General features: G+C 30.1%; 1 protein-coding gene across 3 annotated transcripts in view; it reads left to right on the plus strand.

The window, feature by feature from the left end:
• Positions 1 to 25,250, plus strand: part of LOC100163236 (octopamine receptor-like) — a 166,326-nt gene that overhangs the window by 116,011 nt on the left and 25,065 nt on the right. For all 3 annotated transcript variants that reach the window (XM_029491652.1, XM_029491653.1, XM_029491654.1), the window contains exons 4-7: positions 1,625 to 1,777; positions 16,088 to 16,232; positions 16,311 to 16,539; positions 17,784 to 17,970. In XM_029491652.1, coding sequence (XP_029347512.1) covers positions 1,634 to 1,777; positions 16,088 to 16,232; positions 16,311 to 16,539; positions 17,784 to 17,970 — 705 coding nt within the window. In that variant the 5' untranslated portion in view covers positions 1,625 to 1,633. The remainder of the gene's footprint in view (positions 1 to 1,624; positions 1,778 to 16,087; positions 16,233 to 16,310; positions 16,540 to 17,783; positions 17,971 to 25,250) is intronic.

A 25,250-nucleotide genomic window follows, 5' to 3' on the forward strand; every position in this document is an offset into this window, starting at 1 on the left:
ATTTTATAAGAATTTTTGAAAAAGTGCCATTTGGCCAACTTTATTAAAAAGTTTCAAAAGCCATCCAAAACGGTTGTAAACCGTTTTTTGGACGTTGTTGGAAAGGTCCCACCATTTGTTGGAACTCTGTTTATTTTATAAGAATTTTTGAAAAAGTGCCGCTAACTTCACACCATCGGCCAACTCTTTTTGAGCTGTTTACGGACATTGTAAGTTTTCAATTTTTTTAGTTTTTTTTTTCTATAAATATCAATTTAGTTTTATCTGTTGGGCCAAAAAGTGTATAAATTTAATACAAAGCTCCTGATATATTGTTACAATATCAGTTGAAAAATATTAAAAATACATAGGCACAATTTTTTTTTATAAACATATAAAGATCAAATTTTGACAAAATTCATCAAATTTTAATTTGAAAAATTATTTTGTAGTTAAAAATTTATAAAATGTTCAATTTTTGTATCTAAGAATTAAAAATTATAAACAAGATTCCACATAAGTAATTAATTCTGTTACCAAAAAATTTAAAAAATATATTTACACAGTTTATTTTTATAGTCATTTTAAGTACAAATTTGGACGAAATTACATATTAAAAACCTAGGATAACTATTTTAGTTATTTTGTTGTGATTGTATAATATTATTCGTGGGTACTTGAAACTTCTAAAGTATACTATTATATATCTATGATAGTACCACGGTTTTTTGTTGATGTATAACGCGTTATAACTTATAAGTACCTAATAGATATTATGATATGATTAATTTTGTGAATTTATTATAGGTACCTATTATAGGTCAATTTTTTTTTAATACCATAGATAAGTATATATATGTCTAATACATAGACTGATATACCGTCTCCGCTCAGAATCGTTTTTCTTATACAGTGATATTATATCATTGAATTCAAATTTAATACTGTCCATTATACAGTGACCCACTTCTAACCTACTGTACAGCAGAGCGACATCCACTTACCCACCTTTTTATTTATATCATTGTTATTATTATGTATCTAGTGCCCAACTAAAATATACTTAAATTTAAAGCCCATTAATAAAAAATGTTATCTTTTATATCTATCTAGATACATTTGAGTTGAATTATCTTTATCTTTATCTAGATAAAATAATACTTATCTAATCCGAACACTGCGAGTTGATCGTGCCCAACTTTCAAAAATAAAAAATCTAAAAAAACGTGATGATGATTATTGATTATGATATTATAATGTGTAGGTATCTAATTCTGAAAAGTATTATATAACTTTAATAATTTGTATATATTATTAAGAGAATCATAATGGTGTGTGATGACCGTCAAACAGAAATTGTTTTGTTGTATATATATTATGAACCAGTCAAGACTTTAATTGGTGAACTATTTACAGTGAATAAAAATAGTTTAGTTATCAAAAGAATCGACATTTTCGAATTATAAAATATTTTAATACGGGCAAAGAATTATTTCTCGTAAACACATTTGTATAATATATAGGTATTAAGTATTCACTAACTCGTCTTCAGATGATGGCAATACTTTTAGGCTCTCATTGAAACTGCAAGAAACGCATGTATAATAATATTATAATGTCAGGTATTTTTTGTATATTATTTTAGGGGTTCGCGATGAACTCGTCGTCGACCGGCAATGACACGGCCAAAGATTCCACCAACGCCACTACAACCAGTCCACACGATTTATTCAGAGACAGACACCTCACTGACTACTTGTTGATAGTGCTATTCTGCCTTGTCATATTGACAACGGTGGTAAGTGAAACGGATAAAAAAAATTACGTAAAACATTGTTTTTCTTGTTGTGGCATGCTTTTTTCTATTTAACTACTCTGCTGCACGAAGACCAAATACTTAAATACATATCTTATAGATATCAATCTTATAACGATTGTGATGTTTGCACGCAAGATATTAAAACTATTGAAATATTTTTCAAATGTTCGTCACCGTATGATTTATCAAAGTTTCAGATTTCGTCTGAATAAATGTGCGTATTTTTTTATTTTTTGTATTCGGTCGAGTTGAAGCGTATTGATTTAAAGTTTGTTTCATAAAATTATTATAACACAATATTGTGTATAATAATATGTATCATTTTGTTTGTATAAGTCGATAAAGACTATTTAAATCACACCACGAATGTAGTTTTCTTATATCTAACGTATATTATATCGAAATTCGAATTATTATTGTGCTTCGTAAAAGTTCCAACGGTTATCCGAATTGTTCGTACCGCTAGTGGCCCTATATATACGTCGTTAAGATATTTTGAATAATGAATAGAGTTCGCACATCGGTTTATTTGTTGTTCTCAAATTATATTCCCAGTTACTTCGCCAACGGGACACCAAAGTAGTACACATTTCCATACAGTACTCTTCATTCGTCAGGACTTTTCAAAATAACCAGAAAATATAAAAAAAATAAGTATAAATTCGAATTTTCACGCAAAACTAGTATTTGAAAAAACTGATTAATATTTTGGTGTCTCTCGAAAACAAATAAGTTTAGAATCTACGCCTTAAATACTTGTAATAATTTTCACCAAATGTTTGTATTGGCATTTTCTATACATGATAAAATAATTTAGTGTTTTTTCTATGAACGTCTTTAATAAAATTTTTTTTCATGGTCAAAGGGCTTGAAAACATATTAGAAAGTTCCTCATAAGAAGTTCATACTGGCTGATACTGGAACCAAAAAATCTAAAAAATATATAAACTCGATTTTTTTCATAAACCTTAGATTAGAAGTTTAGCAAAATTCAATATTTATACATAGAATCATGATTTTAGTTGTTTTGTTGTAATACAAAAATATTTTTCATGATGACTTAAAACAAAGCATGTACAGTGAAACCTATATAACGGACAGTCACGGGACCAAAATAATTGTCCGTTATAGACAGGTGTCAACGTTTTAAAAATTACAATTTTTACGTACATTTGTATTGTTTTATATAATATGTATTAGGTATAATCTTTATTAATATGTATTATACACATACATTATAAATTTAATTTTAATTATTTATTATATGTATTATGTATATTTGTATAAATGTATTAATTATTTCTTAAAAAATGAGTCTATTGAACTTCTTTTGAACTTCGATTTGGTCATTTCCAACTCGTGATTAATTCACTCACATATGAAAATCGACCAACCTCCGCTAGAGTCTTTAAAACGAATAATGTCCACCTTTTGTTTTAAATTTAAAGCTTTACGCGGCACGGGAGGTGGCAAAAAATGTACAACTCTGACTGCGAACCGATAGAAACTGAATAAAAACGTTTGATACTCATGGTTATCATTTATACGTATTGCAATTTATATCTGGATATCTTGGACTTTATAAATTCAGTAGTTACTCGCAATTAGCGTTATCTTAATCGGCGATAATGTAATTGGTACTTAGTGTCCGTGTCCGTAATAGAAGGAGTCCGTTATAGACAGGTCGAAATACATTAAAATGCCTATATTTTTTGCGGGACCTGGTCATTTTGTCCGTTAAGAGAGGTGTCTGTTATATACAGTTGTCCGTTAAGTCAGGTTTCACTGTAGATAATTAAATTAATCCTATTGTATATATAATATTGCGTGTTCATAGTTTAAACTGTATTACTACTTACTATAATTAGTTAAATAAATTATAATAATCAATTGCACAATATTTTTTATGATAATAGACTGACAAGCTGTTTCCGCTCAGATCCATTATTCATATTTTGCTACATCCATTACAGTTACTTACTCAATAACAAAGTACACTTGACTCCCACTGTACAGTAGAGAGGTTAGCTACTTCCCCCCTTTTTTTGAAATCGGTCCAAAACACAAGATATCCTAAAACTCTGTGGAATCTAGCCAGATTGAAAATTAATAAATAGGTTATTCATCCTGCGTTGTGCTGAACATGATTTTTTATAAATGCGTAAGATATTACAATATTTATAAATATTTTAGCTCCCTTCAAAATTATAATATCGAAAAAATCACCATAAAAACCATACCAAGTTGTTGCATTCAATTTAAAAAAAATAAGTTACGAGTGCAAAGTTACATTTATTCAGATTTCCTCTTTAACATTTGAGTTACCTGACGACAAAATATAATATTTAAATTATTGATTTTTATAACCCATTATAAATTACTATAAAATAAATGTCTATTAATACTTCGTATTAAAAGTAAATAATTGTATTATAATGTTTTCGTGTCACCGTCACAAGGGTAAACACTAAACAAGTTTTCCAAAAAGAAGAAATAATTGACTAAACTGCTTTGACTATGATAGGTACCACTGTACCAGCACTATAATTATTTACTCACAAACAAAAATGTTTTACCACTCTAACAAATTAGACCTAAATCGATCTTTATTTTTAGAGAAATGTTGACTAATTAAAACCAAATCGCGATCATTATGCTATGTTTTTTTTTCTCTTGGTTTTCAAATGTATGATTTCAATGCAGTATAATAACTGATTTTTTTTTTTTTATTTTAAATTATTTTTACAGTTTTCAAACCTATCTTGATCTTAAACCCAACCGTAAAGTCTACGACAAAGAGCTAACGAATAATACGAGGGTAAAAAAAATGAATTATTTATTTTGTAGTTGAGTTAGAAAAACCAAAGAACCGGTAAAATCCTCAACTTCCAATAAATGTCGAACGAGAAGTTATTTCAACAATTGATATCAAACACATTGGAATAGGACATTTCTAAAATGATTACGTAACGAGACAAGCCAATAGAAAAAATATAAATTTACAGAAAAACACGTAATATGTGATGAGAATCTGTGACCGGAAAAACTATCAAATGCACACGCACAATCGCTTATAAAATATCGTACTGAAAATCATGATGCAGCTCATCACATATTCACGTCGATAGATAACCTTGACCGGTATACTTTTAAAATGACATTTAGATAACCTGCTCCATATTCTAATTTGACCAAAAGTTTTGGGACACAATATCCATAAAACAGTATAGTTATTTCACGTAAGCGCTGTAACTCTAATTTTATTTACTTTTATAAATCAATAATTCACAAGTAAAATAAATCAAGAATATAATACACCAATATTCTTCGGAAAAATGTACAATAACAATATTGATCTAAAACACTGAGTACAATAATTTAAATTGCTGCCGTAAACAACAACTAGACCCCGTTTTACTTTTAAATATCGAATCTGCTTAATTTTTTCTCTTAAATTTCGTTCATATTTGATTCGTCTGTTAGTGAAAACAATAAAACTTTATGTAAAATTGATCACGATTGAGCCAGCTGACAATGAAAGTTCAACATCATAATAACCATACGATAATGATGATGATTGATGACGTAATGAACAGTTAACGAACACGATTGTCGAGTATAAATCGCGAGATTGTGTCATTTAACCCTACACTGCATAATGTGGACATTGGATTACATGCTGATTTTATTTAAAAAAAAAGCCTTTTTTACGGCATTGTAGCCATTAAACGTCAAATTTTGTCAACATACCTAATTCCATATTGATATCAACATTACCACAACAACCGTGGTTACAATAATATATTTTATCATTACATGTTTTATTATAATATGTATTACCCAGAGATTTTAAATAAATTATAAAATAATAAATAATAAATTATTATTTAAATTATTTAAAATCTCTGGTATTACCCAGCTATCAACTAATCAGTATCGATGTGTTTATCACACGATTATAATGAACTTAGAATATGATAAGTTCTTTATAATTGTGGTTTATACTTCAAAAAAATAATTATTTATTGAAAATCATTATAGTTTATATTATCAACTAGCCAACCCGTCACAGTTTCGCTCGTGATTAGTTGTTTATTTTGCCTTCGGACGATGATAATATTTAGAATTTTAATTCGTTTAATGTGATCGGCAAGTAAATATACAAAATGATTAATGAAAACGTATTTAAATGTTACTTCATCAATTGATAACGGCTGGACCAATCTTTCAAATTTGACGGGTATTTTAAAATTTCCATTTTTGTTTATAGATGGTTGCTATAGGAGAAATAACAACTTTATATAGATTATAATTATTATTATTATTTATATACGTTATTATGTATATTGAATATTAATCCGTTAGAGCACACCACTTGTACCAATCTTGTATCTTTATTTCCTGTGACTTTGAGTTATATTTTGCGATTATCGTATAGCTACTGACCTTCCCCTAATCCAGCTAAACATCTGTGTTGAATTTCAAGTAATTCGGACGAGTAGTTTTCAAGATATTGAGTTCGGAAAAAAGCGACATTCATTTTTTTTTTATATAAATAAAATTATAATCATTAAAAATTATATAATTCTCTTTGTGTAATTTACGTTTACGTTATCACCATCGGTAATATTCGGTATCGTTGTCATAATAATATTGGCATGTTGTAATTACGGCAACAAACCCGTCTCAAATAACGACCAATTTATTAAAGGTAAAAAGTCTACCACCTCCTTGATAACGGCCGTTCGATGATTTCATTTCGACTAACGAAAATACGTGTACGTTTCATACGTGCCATCGGTTTAGTTTAAATCCACGACTATACGATTCCATGGCTGATAAAAGCATGAAAACATAATATCGTATAACACTCGTCAGTCACGAACAAATCTCTTTCAGTTTCTTCCTCGGTAATTGAACACAACGATTTCTATAATATTCTAAATTCCATATTTTATACTCCAGTTGTGGTAAATGATATATTTCACGAAGAAAAGTATTCAATTATTATCCAATTTCATTCGTGCTCTTTAAAATTTAAACTAAAAATGGTCGGATGTTACCTTAAATATTTCCTTAGGAACATTTCGTATTACCGAGGGACTACGGTACAGCTATGAGTTTCAGAAAAATGTGTACAGTTCTATATTAGTTTCTGAGAAGATTTTTTCTACTTGAAATTTTTACCAGATTGACCTGTAGTAAACTAAAATAACTAGGAAGAAAATTCGACGTAGCTATAGCTCGTCAGAGGGATATAGGTGATTTTAATGAAACCTCCAAGAACTCGGTTCAATTAGTAACCCCTAGGTATGTCGACATATCACAAAGAATGAGCTTAGAAGTTGGTAATAATTTATTTTAATTTTTCAAACGTAAAACCTCTCTCATGTCGTTTACCCAACCATCAATAACACGATATTACAAATTTCAGACTTGTCTCCATTGACCTCGGAAAATCCAAGAATAAACGAGATAAAACCTCGAACGACTTTACATTTTGCGATTTTTTTTGTCGAAGCGAAATGGTTAATGATTTGACATACATAATACATACCTACTATACATATAATAGTCCATAATATATAATAAACAATGCTACTAATTTTAAATGAAAAGCTTTTCATTATTATTAAAACTGAGGCATTTATTTTACAATCTAATAAATAAATTGGATAAACTTTAAAAAAAAAAATATTTTTAATTATATCGAACAGTTCACAGTATTATACAATAAAAATAAATAAATTCAATTACACGAAGAGAGTAGTGGAAGTTAGTGTGAGAACTCTCAAGACAAATAATTAAATAAATAAATAGTTTATTAAAAATATCGATAGTCTAAGAATGTCTGATTCCGTTTTTATTATGATTGTTTCGTGATTTTCATGAAAAATTCTATGAAACAAAAAATTATCTCCACTCGAATAGTTTTAATATGTCCAATTTTCAACTCATGGAGATACTGAATAAAATCGGACTTCTATTGTTTTGCTTTTTGAATAGCTTACTAAAAAAAAATCAAACCTCATCAAAGGCAGTAAATCCAATAATAGCTATATCCGGTCTGAATCTGAAATTGTGTACTATAAATTCCAATATTTATACGTTGTTAAACTACAATTTTTATTTGTTTATATAACATAACTTGGACTTAGCATTTGTAGATTATTGCATAGCAAAGGGTCCAAGTGCGTTATGAAAAACTTAATATAATCAATAAGCACGTAGGTAGATTAATAATTAGCAAATCATGTGCAGGCAAGTAAAATAGATATACCTATGTAGGAGCAATAATATTTAAAATGTAGTAACTGTAGTAGGTATACTATCAAAAATAATAACTAACTTATACTGTTCAGTAATATCTTTTGAACCTTTTATTTTAGACCTATTATTCTTAGAACAGAATCTTTCATAACTCAATAACTATTTGTAGGAGTTTTGATTTAGAATCATCAACTTTTTCAAAAAAGTCATCTGATTATTATACAAGAAATAGGTGGTTCTCAACTAAAAAATCAAGTTTGTATCGCCGCAAGACCCCTTTGAAACACATAAAAATCTAAGTATTTAAAAATATGGTCCATTGGCATATATACCTACTTCAAAGTTTTAAATATCATGTTTAGATAAATTATTTTTTCTTAGGAAAAATTGTGAGTGGGCGTACTTGCTGAATAATCCTGTACGGCTGCGTATTTCCGTATAATTATTTAAACAAATCGACGGTTTGCAGTAAGCTAAAATAAATGTGCTAACGTTATGGGAAAAAAATACTCTGCACTTGACTTTACCAGCAGCTTGAGTGAGAGCATGATAAATTCACGTTGAAAATGGTCAAGGCTTGTAGTTAAGAGGTCACGTACTTGATTACCCTTTTCTTATCCGGAGACTCGTGGTAAATAAAACACACTCACCAGCTATACGTTATTTTGTCGTGTAGAATGTTTGCTATATACTCGCAGTGACGCAGCTCCAGCTGAGAAAATCTTTACCACTTTAGTCTCCTATAATTTTATTTGCAAGAAATAAGATGACAATAGTGAAAAAAATAATAGTAAACAATTCACCGCCAATATTACTCATTGTGAGAATTTTTTCCTCTGTCCGTATATAATTCACTCGGTGAATATGTTCACGTAGATATTATTTGTAATATAATGGTATACTACAGTAGGTATGAGGGAAAAAATCCGAACTTGACGAAAATTTTATGATATAACTTTAACATATATATTAAAATTACATCGGCTGTACATTTGCGAGAACGGGGCCGTTTATTCAAAACGTTTATATTCAGTACACATAAAATAAGAGACTTGTAACAAATCGCATAAAACAATATTATACTGGTTACACTCTCATATATAAACCGTGTGGTTTTAGGGAAAAAAATGATTAAACACAAAACGAATTATTGTTTATTCGTACCTATATATTGTACTCACGCATGGCACGTTATAATATTAACTCAGAGCAATTAAACTCACATAATGTCCAATCGGATGAATAGTCGAGAGTATATTATAGTATAGTCTTACGTTTAAAATAAAATATAAAATGGGCGTTCTTAATGATTTTATTTTTATTCGATATATAAAATGTAAGATGAAGAAAACTCATATAGGTAGGTTATAAGTATATAACGATGTGGTTTTAAACTTTGTGTGTACGTCGGTGAAATTTAATTAAAAACACACAGCGACCGTATACCGGAAACGCAGTTCGTCACGACCATCGTGTATCCTGCGGCTGCTGCAGGAACTGCCGATCGATCGACTAAATCGCTTCTGTTCGCGTTTGCACTCCGTTTTCAATAATAATAATTAACGGTTCATTAAACTATATATTCTTAACTATGTTTTGGCCTCAGCAGAAGGCATCCCGTCGCCGCCGTGCTTATTACCCACTCGCTACAGCATCGACTTCCATTTCGGATACCTCCCGCCGAAGCTATCCACCCTGTCCCTATCCTCAGCCCGTTCTTTTGATTGCGAAGATCAGGCACGAATATATAGTGTCTAGCGGTTTGTGCGCAGACAAGATAAACGGTTTACAAGTGACGTTTTTGTTTGGAGGGTCTAACGTTGCCAAGATTATTTATAAGCCGGACTAGTGGTATAGGACCCATAAATTTCACGTCGGATTACGCTGCGATGAGAATACGGATCTCCCGTCGTTTTTCCAGAAATATGTTTCCCCGCGATCGAAACCTCGTATTACATAATAATAATAATAATAATAATAATGATGATGATGATGTGCTAAGATTGAAAACTGGAGAGTAAAAGCCTTTAGTTGTAGGTGAACGAACGGTCGTGAATCGATGAAAAACCATTTTTTGACATTACATGTCCGCAAACGCATTACGTGCTGTCGACATCACTATTATTATTATAATTATTGTGCCTAATAAATAATAACTCATTTATTCGTACCGATACCTGTATAATACTATAACTCGTTTTTAGTAAAAAATAGTAATTCAAACTCAAAAGTCTACGCACCATTTATTAAGGTTCCATAATATTTTACCGAGACAAATGTCGTGTACCTATATAGGTATATTTGTGACATAATATACTAATATATAATGATAAATATTCAAAACTAAGTATATTTTAACTTCTTGTAAGCGAATTACAATATAATCAAACCCTAAAATAAAATTGGACCTAACACATCCGTCGCACACTTAACTATCGATATATTCGAATAGTAGATAAGAAATCATATGAAAATAATATGATTTGATGGCAAGACGTGTTAAATAGTAATAGAATTAAAAATTAAAAATTAAAAATAGTATTTATTTATTTGAATATAATAATATAATGTAATGTTTTTACGTGTATTATTAATTATATATTGTTTTTCAAAATTTAAAAACAATAAAAATAATTACTATCTTTATTAAACTACTATAATATATTCATACAATCATTTAATATCTTTTTCCGAGATTCTATCATAATTTATAATTTTATGTTCAGTATTATTTTTCGTTTCGTTTTTTTATTTATGTATAATTACAACATTGACCCAAAGGGTATTAGCTTCAGATTGTTTGATATTAATCTAACTGGAACTAATAGATATAGTAAAATAATATATATTTATAATATAATATGCAAAATGATAAATTTAAGTTTCTACACTCATTATTTCAAATACTTTTATTTTCATTAAAAAATTGAATTTTAAGTTTCTTACTTTTTTCATAGCAGAAAAATTTTAATTTCTTGTTCCGAAGCAGTATATTATATCTTTTAGAGTATTTCAAAACATAAAAAATTAATTTTTATACGTATTTCTATTTCTAAAATACCTACCTTATAGTTCTGTTTAGTTTTTAAGTGTGTGTGTGTGTGTGTGTCGAAAAATATTTTGGAGTTACGCGACGTTTGTATATTAATATTATATTTATAGCTCGCGAGTAAGAAATTCATTAAACGTGACGACAATAGCCGAAGGCCGATCGACTTGGATGCGGGACACTGACAGATTGCTGGGGCTACGAAAGGCGGACGATGAAAGTGAAAAAAGGCCGCACCGCCGATGACGGAGGCGATAAATTTATGGCGAATGTATATATATCCACAACCGGAAATATTCACGAACGATCGGTTCCGGTGAAATATCAGAGGGACGGTGGCGATGTCATATTTCACGTGGGCGGGAAAAATTGAATCCCATCCCATTTCGAAATAATAATACAGACGACCGCCGAGGACGCATATTACGTATTTTTCAGAACGAAAATAATACGCAGAGCGATCATCGTCGTCAGCCGCAGTCGTATGCTGCAGCATAAAATTAAATAATATATTATTATTAGTATTATTGTGCCTACACAATCGTAGTAGGACCAAAAACCACGTACACGGTAGTGATTACGATTATAACTCAAAATCACTGGATCAAGGAAAAAAATATCAATATTTGTGGAACGCGTGCGGCGATGCATAATATCTGCATTGAGAGCTGTAACTTTTAATAGAAACTATAATACGAAATACGCGATTTAAGACTTCTGCGTACAAACGAATATCCGCGTGATTACAACAGTCTTAGGTATAATATACAATGACGATCGTCATCTTACGTGAATACAATAACACGACATTGTTTGTGAAAATAATACGATAAGCGCTTTACAAAACGGTAAAATAAAATACCTACAGTATGATTGTGTAGTTGTTATACTTAAAAGTACTAGTGTGTATACTTATTCATACTTAAAGTTCCTGATATTTTTTCGATTTATTTATTTATGATTCTTATTTTGATTCCATATTGTTGCAATAAGTATTTAAACTCTATATTATGTTACAAGCTCAAAGTTGACTCAAGTCTTGATTTACACAGATGTAGTATTTTTATTATGTACCTACTTATAACATAAAACTAAGTCTCTAAAGTCTAAATATTATATTATATTTTATAGGTACTTAATAATTATAAATATCACATAAAAATATGTATATCCCAATTTCTAACAATTAGTTTTTTTTTTTTTTAATACGTATTGTGTAATGTTTAAAAAAATACAAATTATCCGAAAACTATCAACCCAATATACGATTGAACGATATAGTGACATTTTGGCCGCCTCCGATATATTTCGTGAACGCAAATAGAGAATAAATTGTTTACGTGTTTCATTGAACTGGAAAAGACGATTAGTGCAGAACCATATTATAATATGGATATCGAAGTAAACTCGTCCATCCGTTTTATTTATTTATATTTTATTATATATTTTTTACCGTTATGCCATATGACTTATGGTGCATTTTTTTTATAATGCTCTATTTACTCTTTGAATTCGCTTCGATCGTAGCGAATAACAGAAATACGGCTTTGAAAATTATTATAACGGGACGAATATAAACCAAAATGATGCATTTCGTATCAACGTGGTTATGAATTAATTTTTTTTAAATTCAAGAAATAATAATAATAAATATTTTCTAGATGCCTACGCCCTACATGTTAAGGGTTAACATTATCATAACGCGCTATACATCCGTTGTAAAACAATATTTTTACGCAAAATTCTGCAATAATCTCAGTTTTGCGAATAGCGGATTTGTGATCATTTATTCGAATTGATTTTATTTTTTTGTTTTTCACTTAATACTTGTCCGTCATTTCGAGAAGAGCTATCAACGAATGAAATATAAATACGTTATTTTAATAATATGCAATATAAAAACTGTAGGTAAAGGTGCTAAGTACATATATATACAGATTGCGGTACAGAAGAGCTATAACGCAAAGAAAATGTAGATAATTTCATTTTTGTAAGTCTTAATATAATATTATTATGGATTCTTTATTAGTATGTGTATTGATTTTCACTTTTGAGTGAGGATATATCGGGATATTATTTTCTGTCACGAGTGTTTTGTTTAGGCTTTGACGATTTATATAAACATATAGGTATGTTTGTATAAACGGTTTTTCACCTTATTTTTATATTTTCCGTGATTGTTGGTTATTTTATTTTTAGATTCTAAACAAAACAATAAATGTACTAATTAAAACAGTTTTATATTGATGTGTTTTTTTTTTTTTTTAATTTCATTTTGAAGGGTGATTTGTTAAAAAAAACGCATGTGGGGTACAATGTAGAAAATGTCCAGCAAAGTTTTGAAAAAAGGGGGTTAAAGCAGATACGGCTCTGTTGTACACTTGTAGGTATATCTTGTCTATAATTCACTAATATATTATAATATGTTGAATTTAACCACCGCATACAAAAAACTACTCAGAGGAAAGTCTGTTTGTCAGCCTTTATTATTAATCGATATATTTCATATTTTCATGGTATTTTTTTTTAATGTTGTTAGGTATAAAAGTAATTTATTTTACTATTAGTAATACTGTAGATTAAATTAATTGTTGTCAAAAACATTGAATATTATTTAATGATTGTTTAGTACTACAATAATTAGAACTTAACATCTTCGACAATTGGGTCAAGGGCCTAGTCCCAACATTTAATGCAGATAAATGTAGAATTTTGTCCATCGCTAGGTTTGGATCTCTACTGAAATTTAATTAATCTTTCAACGATGCCTTACTACGTCGAATGACCTACATTAAATACCTAGAAGAACACTACACCTCTACCCTTAATTTTGAACAGCACATCAATGCTACAGTTGGTTAAGCTCTAAATTGGGTTTCATCATGCGTAATATCCTTAAACGTTTAGCTTTGTTAAATGCATTCACACCCTCTATTTGACCTTGGATCGATCCATTTTAGAGTACGGTGGGGTAATATAGCATCCATATCTTTCGAGGACAGGATAGATTAGAACGTGTCCAAAACAAATTTTTGTCTCACGCCTCATTCGTTCACAAGACACAACATCCTCTTCACGACTGTTCCCTTATCTATTCACTCAACATTCCTACTCCCTCCTCCCTACGCCATGAGGCCGATTTCAGCTTTATTTCATTCCTCCTTAACTATTTCATATATGTTATCTAACCATTGTCTATTTCCGTGTTCATTCCTTCAATGCAATAATAAGCCACCAGCTATTTTCCGTACCTACCAATAAAAGTTATCATGGCCATAATCATTGTTTTTATAACATTTTAACCCCTTTCATCTCTTCAAAATATTTTGTACTTTTAAGCTATTTCCTTGATCTTATGTATACCATTTTATAAGATACGTCAGAATTGAGTTAATAGAAATAATACATGATATAATATATTATAATAAATAATATATTAATATCGGATGATATTATGTTTACCTACTAAAAAAATGTTCAACAAACCATAATAATAATAGAAAAATAATTTACTAAATCTAACCTAATATAAATAAATAATAAAATAACTTTGAAATTAATGGCACATAATTTCCAATTTCCGTACAGAACTATTTTTCGTACACAATATAATTTATTATTGAATTAAGATTTAACACATCCATCACGGTGATTTGTTTAATATCGAAGCACATTTGACATTACTCATCAGTCATAACTCATTAGCTACTATACCTACGTCTATACAGCAGAGTGACATCTCCGGGTTTTTTATTTTTACAAAACCCATGTAACCACGGTACGTTTGAGGCAACCAAAGTTGGTTTACCTATTACAATACCATAATGTCATAGGTAAATACATTTTTGTTGGAGAATTGTTGCTTGTGGGTAGGTGCTTAAGATCTAATAATAAGTGACGCCACATTGGCGCATCTGTTCAACAATAATTATATAACGATAGGTATAATTATTATCATTAGCCATCTATTATTTATTGTTATAAAACCACAGTCATCCACGAATTATCACTATATCACGCAAACGTTCACCTGTTGGTTCTGTGGCACGAGGAGTTATAAATTCCCCCGTGTATAATACTATTATTTGTCAGCGGGTGACCATAACCTCCCTCGGACACCTCACTCACACGCCTGGCCCACCCGACCACCACAATAAACGTTTACCAAAGCGTGTAAAAATAGCGTGCAGCTTAATATTACCTGCGTTCGTTGTACCTACATCGACAAAATTATTCCACTCCTCCAACCCTCATGGTTAAATCGTATAATCTAGAGGCAGCAGGATAGTAATTTCTGCAGTTACGCTGGTGCGTTATTGCCCCCTGGGAGAGGGTGGAAAAATTTCGATAGCTCAAGTGTTCACCGACTAAGTATATCGTAATACGCGTGCAGAGCGTTAAAGGTGTCGTTGTGTCAGGTAAAAACAATTTTTTCTCAAAATATTATCCAGCTTACAATATTAATGTAAAATCAAAATTGTATGCCACCATTCAAAAAAGTAAAAACTTTAAATTACTTAAAACTAAATTTTGAGAATATCAGTATTAACCTCTAAAGTATCAGCTGACAGCTTGTATAATATTTAATAATACATTATTATATTATGTTAGGTAACGTCTGAATATGAGGCTATGAGCCAAGCGTTGATAATAGAATGCACTTCGTAATAACAATTATCTATAATACAATATTAAAAATTAAAATATTACCTTTTTATCATTGGCCATCCATTAAACTATTTGTATTAAATCTGGAGATTACTGGTAGGTAGCGATCATGAACATTAGATGTTCATGGTAGCGATCTAGACGAAACTATTATTATTGAAGTGTCGATCCGTTTAATAATTACGCATTTTTGCAAAAGGCAAACAAAGGGGTTTTCATAATGAAAAAAAAAACTCAGACTTGTCATAGCTTAAACATTAATTCGCATCGCCGGGCTTATATTTCTTATTTTTTGTTCACAGGTTGGCAACACGTTAATTATATTCGCCGTGTTTACAACCAGACGACTTCGGACGGTAACGAATTATTTTGTGACGTCATTGGCCGTTGCCGATTGGCTTGTAGGAACATTCGTCATGCCAATAGCCGTCGTATACCATGTTACAGGTAAGCTCAAAGTGGTATGGCACGAGGGTGCACTGATGTTTTTTTTTTGTCATTAATTTACTGTTTAATAATCGTCAGGCGAATGGACGTTTGGACGTTTGATATGTGACATTTGGGTTTCGCTGGACGTGTGTCTTTGTACTGCGTCGATACTCAGCCTTTGCGCCATATCAATCGACAGATATTTTGCCATCACCAAACCTCTGCGGTACTCAAAAAAACGGAGATCCAAAAGACTCGCGTCGCTCATGATACTGGTCGTATGGTTGGTTTCATTGGTCATAACATGTGCTCCCCTTTTTGGATGGTTTGTATACTATTATATTATTATTGTATAATTTTCTGAGATACACAGGGTGTTTCTTAAGTATTTTACCGTATTTAAAGAAAACAACATTTAAATGTATCAATTCAAAAATGTATATTATTCTACTTTAAAATATTTATTAACGTGGATGTAGATCCACAGAATTATAAAAATGAAAACTTTTAAAATCACAATAATATATTAACTACCTATACTTTGGTATTATAATCAAGTTCATTATATATTTTCTAATTTGTAAACTTGTAAATATGTGAATACTTAAAACATACTGTGCTAAACTGCTATATACAATTTAGATCGTGAATAATATTAAAATAATATGTTGATTGTATTGTTAAATTTGCATTATAAATACATCGTACACAATAACGAGCGATAACTTTCCTGAGCATACTGCAAAAAATAATAATTGTATGTACTTAAGTACTTAAAAATATTAATTATTAAACATAATATTATAAAGTTTAAAGTGTATATATGTATAATAATGTAGAAATATATTTTTCTGAAAATTATAAAATTTTAATTTCATGTTTTTTTTTATCAGTTTTAACTAAGTATCTTTTAGATTCTGAAATATTATGCCTACTTATATTAAGGATCAACAATTAATAACATGAAAGTCCTTATACAATCATCAACATTTTAGTGGAATAAAACGTAAAGCATTAAGAGGACGTGGTATCCGCATACTTTGTTACCGTCTTATAAGTGTGTAACATCGCAAATTGTACGCTCAACAGATCACGCCTAACTCCGTTAGGTTAAAAATTAGAGTGAATTGACCTGCTATACAATTTAAAGGTAAGATTATTATTTGGGCAATCTCATGGGATTTTTATTATATTTCAATTTTAAAGTGAGTTATGAGTATTTTAAAATTTCAAGTTGTTTGTACTCATAACTCGCTTTTAAGTTAAAATATAAGAAAAACCCATAAGATTGCCTAAATAATAATCTTACCTTTCAATTTTATAAAAGGTCAATTCACTCTGATTTTTTAACGAACGGAGATAAATGTGATCTGCTGAGCGTAATATTGTCCATGTTTCAGACTATGTAAGACGGAGATAACACACGCGTCCTCTTAATGCAATGAATATATAATATTTTAAATTTTAATAATATAGCAAAATACCTTACCTATGACTTAACGTTTATTTCGTATTACATGTATACCATTGATAAAATAAATTAATATAAGTTATTATTATTTTATGTAGGTACGACAAAAATCGACACAATAACAACAGCTGTACCTATAACCAAAACAAGGTGTACGTAGTGTTCTCGGCAATGGGATCATTTTTCGTGCCACTGGTAGTCGTCGTCTACGTGTATTTAAAAATATCCTGCGTAATCGCGGAAAGGCACAACAAACTCGAAGCCCTCAATGGACAAAAATTGAAGGTAAAAGCAATATACATTATTAAACGTACACATAGTACAGTAGACACGTAGTATAGGACGTATTAAAATGGTGTGTGCATATTACCTTAATATCCAGTAATAAATTAGAGTGTATAATATTATAATTTCGAACCACACGTGTGCGTAATGTCATTATGATTTATAATATTCGCATCATTTGAATATAGTGACTTTTTTTATTTATTTGTATAGGTATTCCAATATTTGTATATTAATATGTATAATGTATGAATAATAACTAATAATCACCGTATAATAACGGACAAACAGAGTAAAGACTATAGATCAAATAATTATATTTAAAATAATAATAATATTATTCTGTTCGTCTATCTAAAATGTACCAATATGTTGTGGAATACCGAAATCCAGAAAAGGCTTACTTAGTAATGAATAATGAATATATGATAGGTATACAATTTGCATGGAAAACAATCAATAACATAATTGAACTATCATGATTCACGTGTGACACCCAATCGCCAATCTCTGCAGTAAATATAATTGTTTGACATAATTAGGTATAGATTGTCTCGACATGAAATTGACCGCTGCATCTACCTAGATATATGAGTAAATAATTTAAAAAGAATTTATTTTTAACGCACGCCACTTATTTTTTAGTTTAGTTAAGACAGTATAAGTATTAGTATTTTTAAATGTAGGTACACACTATTTAATCGATTACAATAAATAACCATTTGCACAACCATACAATAGAATGCGTATACTGACCGGAATATAATAAGTCTCAACTAGATACTTATATTAACATATGTTTTCAACACTAGTTACCACTGTACTTGTCAACAACACTATATATATATATATATATACATAAATACTCTTTTACGTAAAGGTCGATGACTTTTCTTGAATAATATAATATTATAATATAACTTAAAAAAATCGTTTGGTTTGATTCCAATGGGCGTCGGAGTGAATTTTAGAATTGATTTGTTCAAACACTTCAAACCTGTTACAAACCACGAGTGGGTGAAACAAAGAAGAATATTATACAATATTGGCACAATAACGAGTAAAGCCTTATACTGTGTAAATGTACTAAAATTTGTCACATTTGTCGGGTAATCAGCGAAGGGGTTTTATCCGACTCCGGGTCAAACACCTTCTCATCCGGACTAACGCAGTATCTTCGCATTATGTTGAGTAAATCATATGTATATAATACGGAAAAGCGAAGCGTAATGACCGAAAACAATATTTGGAGGGGAAAAACACGCAACGTAAAAGTTTATAAAATATATATCTATTCATTAAATCTAATTGACGATTTCTATCGCTGTAATAATCTGTGCGGGTATCCCATACGCACAACAGTAAATCGAAAGAAAAAAACGATTTATCATCAATATGCATACGCTCGTGACGTTTTGATTAAAGTTTAAATGCGACGGTAACAAACGCACATTCGACACCATATAGGCAGTCGGCATGATAATTATAAAAATAATATTATGTCGAATCTCATAGCCGGTTCAAATGAAACGAATGATAATGTGTTTTGATAGAAGCGACGACGACGACGTTTTATCGTACCCACGTGTTATGTGTTATTATGAAAAAAAAGTATAGTTACCTACACATTACTTTATTGTATTATTATTATTTTTCTAATATCGCGTACACCATTATTAGGAATGAAAACCGTACACAATAATCGCAACACAATAATAATATGACGCATAATATACGAACTCAAACCCGCCGTTTCAGTGAGCGAGTAACGATATTGTTTTCGATGAAACGTGAACACTGAGAACGGTCTCAAGACAGCTGCGGGACGCCGGGCTAGGGAACATCTTATGTCAATATACCTACTGCAGTTGTACTCGCTATCATAATACAGTGAAACTTTCATATTACAAAGTCTCGTGAGCAACAACTCGTGTACCATTGGGAAATTCATTGAACAGAATTCAATAAATTTGGTTTTCAAATATATTTTGTCAAACAAAAAATGTTATTAAATGGAAGTTGTTCATGTTATGAAACTATCGCCGTTTTTCCGTCCGTGATGTGTAGAATATGAAATTCCAGAGATTATAATATAATAAACCATTGTTTTAGAAAAAAAAAGATTTTAAGCAAAGAGTTATTGGGCTCAAATAATATTAATATATACTTCATGATATTGTGGAGGTACCAACAGTGTTCTATCGTAGTATCAACTTTTAACCGTGTAGAGGGGACAATCGCTTATATTATTGTCTGTTTAATTTTACATTTAATACTCGGTCAGAACTTAGAACTGATAAAAAAAACATAAACGACCGTTGTAATTATTCAATAAATACGTGCGTCGTATGATCAAATGATTCATACGTTCGGGGTTTTTATAGGAGCTGCTATAAAAATGCGTCTGTTTCCCTTAAGATAAATTATAGATTAAATGTAATATTTTTTTCGTTCGAAGTTGCAGTTATCGTATGATTCGCCGCAAATAAGTGACCATTATATTATTTTTTTAATATCGCGTACACGATTATTGGGAATGAAAACCGTGCGCAATAATCGCAACACTTTATGACGTATAATATACGAGCTCCGGTCCATCTTTTCAGCGAGCGAGAATTCACGTTGTTTTCGTTAAAAACGTTCAGTCGAACACTGAGATGGGACAGTAATCTGGAGACAGCCGGGCTAGGGCCTAGGGAACACCGAATGTAGTCATACTCATAATAATCTCCGCCCGTGACGTGTAGAATATGGAATTCGAGGAATTATAATACCATAATAAACCAATATGTTCGAGAAAAACGTTTCTGTGCGAGGCACAACAGGTTTTAATATTATTAGTATATGGTTATACGACATTGTGCAGGTACCTACCTATAAGTACCTTATATAGTGTCTTCACGTGGAATCACATATTTTAACAGTCGAACTAATCTCGTAAAAAAAACAAGAGACCGTTGTAATTACTCAATTGTTAATACATGCGGTATATGTTCAAATGATTCATAATATTAATCAGTGCAGCATTTTTATTATAGGACCCAGAAATACGTTTGTTTCCCGCGAAACCCGCAAAATCAATTAGAATACATGTCATTTTTTGTTTGTTCGAAGTTGTTCTCGTAATAGTCACTGCAAGCTGTATATGGTTATAATTATTAATTTGGTATAAAAAACGTCTGCTGTCTCATGGACGCGAGTTACACGATTCATTAAAACCTCTACGTAATTCTATTTGGAGTAGGTTTATACCGTCGTAATAAAAGGTGAATATTAAAATAAAAAACTTTCTGATTCAGTATAATAGCTGTATAAATATTCATAAATGTAGTTACAATAATATGATGATACAGTTCCGAGAAAAATTATGCGAAAACCGATGTTGTGGTTAATTTATAAATATACCGAGTTTCGTAGAGACTTAATATATAGCGAGCCAACGGGCAACGAGTTAACAAATTTAAATTGTATAAATATATATATTATTTGCGTATAACTGAAACCATGACTATATATTATGCTCAGTAAGTGCATTTACGACCGACGATAAATCATTAACGTCCGCACGCACATTGCAGTTAACAATACGTCTACAATTCAAAACCAACAGCGACAAACAACAGTAGTATTATACTATTATGAGAATCTGTTACAAAACTCGGAGATGTTAAAAACAAAATGATAATATTATACATTTATACATTCCAAAACTCAACAGTTTGAAAATATTTTATTGCTCGATCTTGATCAAACATTTAACGTCACCAACGTTTATTCACGAAATTTTTCTATTTATATTAAATATTAATTTTCATTAATAACCAGTATTGGAGAATTAATCATAGTAAAAAATAATATATAATACGATAACATAGGAATTAGAAATAATGTTTCAATCATTTTATCATGTTCCATTATGTAATAATATATAATACGATAACATAGGAATTAGAAATAATGTTTTAATCATTTTATCATGTTCCATTATACAAAGAAATCTAAATATTTCAGTACGATCTACCTTCTAACTCAGTGGCTCCCAAACTGTGAGGTACAGCTTCCTTGGAAGGCGCAAGTACTTGACAGGAAAGGCGCAAGCCCCGTGGTAAAAAATGATTTTTTTAAAAAATCAACAATAATTTAGCATACAGTTATATTCTAAGATTAATTTGGGGATTTTCGAAAAAGCCGCTACATCTAGCCCAGCGTTATAGCGTTTAACAAACAATAAAAATATTTTTATATTTAAATACCTACTATAAATTTGTTATTTATTTATTCATTCAAGGGAAGCGCAATTATTATTTTTAATTTTAGGGTGGCGTGATCTAAAAAAGTTTGGGAACCGCTATATCTAACTGATCCACCGTTTATTTATATTTTTCCAATTACAAATGATATAAATATAATAATATACATTTTTACATAATATAATATAATATTTTATATACCAATTTTTTACGACGATGCACAGTGAAACATTTTTGTAAAAATTTGGCCAAATTAAAATTTAAAATTGTAGTTTTGACCGATAGTTTATTTATTCAAGTCACGATCTAGAGGCCATGACGGTTACTAGCTGATTTCTATTATATAATTACTTTTTTTTTCATAGGGCCTTAAGTATGACATAACTGATGAGTTGGTTAAACTATTATTTAGTGCCGATGAAATTAAATCATTCTTTGAAAAATTTATATCGAATTGATAAATGTTATACCTACTTTACATAAATTATTTTTTTTACTTAGGAAATAATACATTTATATTTATAATATATTTTAAAAGCTGTTTATATTAAAGTTGGTATAAAACTCTGTTCCGAGAATACAAATACATCTGGAAATTTGTGTGTTTTGGACCCCTTTTTATACTCCTAATCTGACCTAAAACAACCACTTTCATCATGAATTTACACTAAATACACATCTACATTTATTATTAGAATAATCAAATAGCTTAATAGTTTATTTAATAAATCCACGATCTAAGTAAAGGATTATTAAATAAGCAATATTCGATTTAAGCAGCACCAACATACACAGATACCATCAATATTGTTTGAATAAATAAATCAATAGAAATCATATTATAATGGTTGGCGTCTCGCAATGATGCAATGAATTATACTTGATAGTACTGTAATAGTGTAATGCTAACGATATTATGTGGGAAATCCGATAAAACTAAAGTTATGATCAAAATAAATATTAGCGCACACAATATTACACAACATGATTTTAATTAACATTACTAGCATGTGCATAAACTTAATGGGAAGCCACAAACTTGTATCCAGGTGAATGACAATGAGAAGAAGCTGTATTATTATACGCTATCTGGCGTATACCAACAATTATTACTAGGACAATCGGAAAGTATAAACTACATGTAATAATAACAGCATTACATATAATATCAGGCTATACAATTTTTTTCGCCCTGATAATAATTAAAATACTTTGGCTAATGGTACATAAATCGCTGAACATTGGAAAACGTTGACGAGCGAAGCGAGAAAAAATTTTTTTGGATTTAATATATTATTGAGACCTAAGATCTAACCTCGTCATGATAAGGAGTATACCCACGAATATGTTTAGCAATACACCACTGGTTATATTTGATAATGGATGACCTTAATTTAAAGTTATCTCTATGTCGCAATCATATGTGTATAATACCAGTGCAGATACTCGTGTATCAATATGACAATATATCCTTTCTCTTGAAGTCCAATAAATTTAATACAGTTTTAATTAGATTGTATTAATCCACATAAAAATGTTCAAATTAATTAATTGAGTGGAATGATGATGATTTTATGAACTTTGCAGTCAAATCACGTCTAAAACGGACACGGTTCTTGGTCCAATGTATATGCGGTCTCTGCAGAATGTTACGATGGCATTTTATGATTATGACTTATGACACAAGTCCCCGCTAAAACTACCTATTCCGTGATATTTTTTAGTACATTTCTCGAATTCTTTATCCATTTTTTGACACGTGCTGAACGCAGTTCATAATAATATTTGTATTAGATATTTTTTTATGTGTCGTCTTGGTCGTTGTTATTCTAATCATACTTTTTGACTGTTAGTTTCATTATTAGATACATGTGTTGAAACGCCGGATTTAATTTTGTCATGAGTTCATGACTTTATTGAAAAACTTGTTTTGAAGAAAATTATGAAATGAGCTTGTACCATATACTCTCCAATTTATGTATATGGAATATAACATCGGACATAATAATTATGTCAACCTCGGCTAGGCAACATATTAAACGATGGTCACAAAATTGGCTATCACTTGTTGGCACAACTCTAGGTCAAATTAACCAAAGACGTGACAAATGTCTTCCTACTAGTACCACATACCACCGGTATCAATAAATTTTAAACCCAGCGTTCTTAAGAGGACGTGATACCCGCATGTGTTGTCTCCGTCTTACAAGTGCGTAACATACGACCTTCAACTTTGTGCATTTAATTTATGTTGACAAATAAACTTATTTATTTAATATGTCTTATGTATTTATATTGTATATTTACATAATAAGGAAGTATTATAATTTATAATTATGTGTTTTAAAGAGATTTTCGATAAAAATATAGAGTTTGTCATATTCATAGATATATACAACAACTAGATAGCCATCTCTTTCTTATCATCGAATTCGGCTGCCATTTACAAAACAGGCAATGTTTATAAAAAATAATATTATCACGGTATAAATGTATATATAAGTATGTATATTATATGTATAATGTATATGAATAAATTAAAAATTAATGTTAATATTGACAGCTTTATAAATAACGGCTGACTTCAACATTGGTCACAATTGTAGTATAAAACGGATATCTATAGTTGTTGTATATATCTGTGGTCACATCTCATTATAAGTGCTCAAAACATACTATACTATTCCAAATTGTTTTATTTTTTTTTTACAAGTTATATAATGGTAAATTTCATGGACTTATATAATAAATTGCGTTTTTTTTTTAAGTGCTTACGTATTTTCAAAGGCTAGTTTTCAACTAAGACTAAACCAATTATAATAGCATTTTCTCAAAGATACCGCGGTATGTCGCGACGATTCCTAAAACCGTGCAGGTTTAATGTTCACACAAATAAAAACTAGTTGCTCTATGTGAATTCATGTACAGATCCTAGAATTGAGAAGGTCCTTACTCTTTGGTTTCTAAAATGTAGTTTACCTCATTAAATCATAAACAAGAGTGTGGTTTCAAAAACTATTGATTTTATCT

This window comes from Acyrthosiphon pisum, chromosome A3 (assembly GCF_005508785.2).
Source record: "Acyrthosiphon pisum isolate AL4f chromosome A3, pea_aphid_22Mar2018_4r6ur, whole genome shotgun sequence".
Classification (NCBI taxonomy): domain Eukaryota; kingdom Metazoa; phylum Arthropoda; class Insecta; order Hemiptera; family Aphididae; genus Acyrthosiphon; species Acyrthosiphon pisum.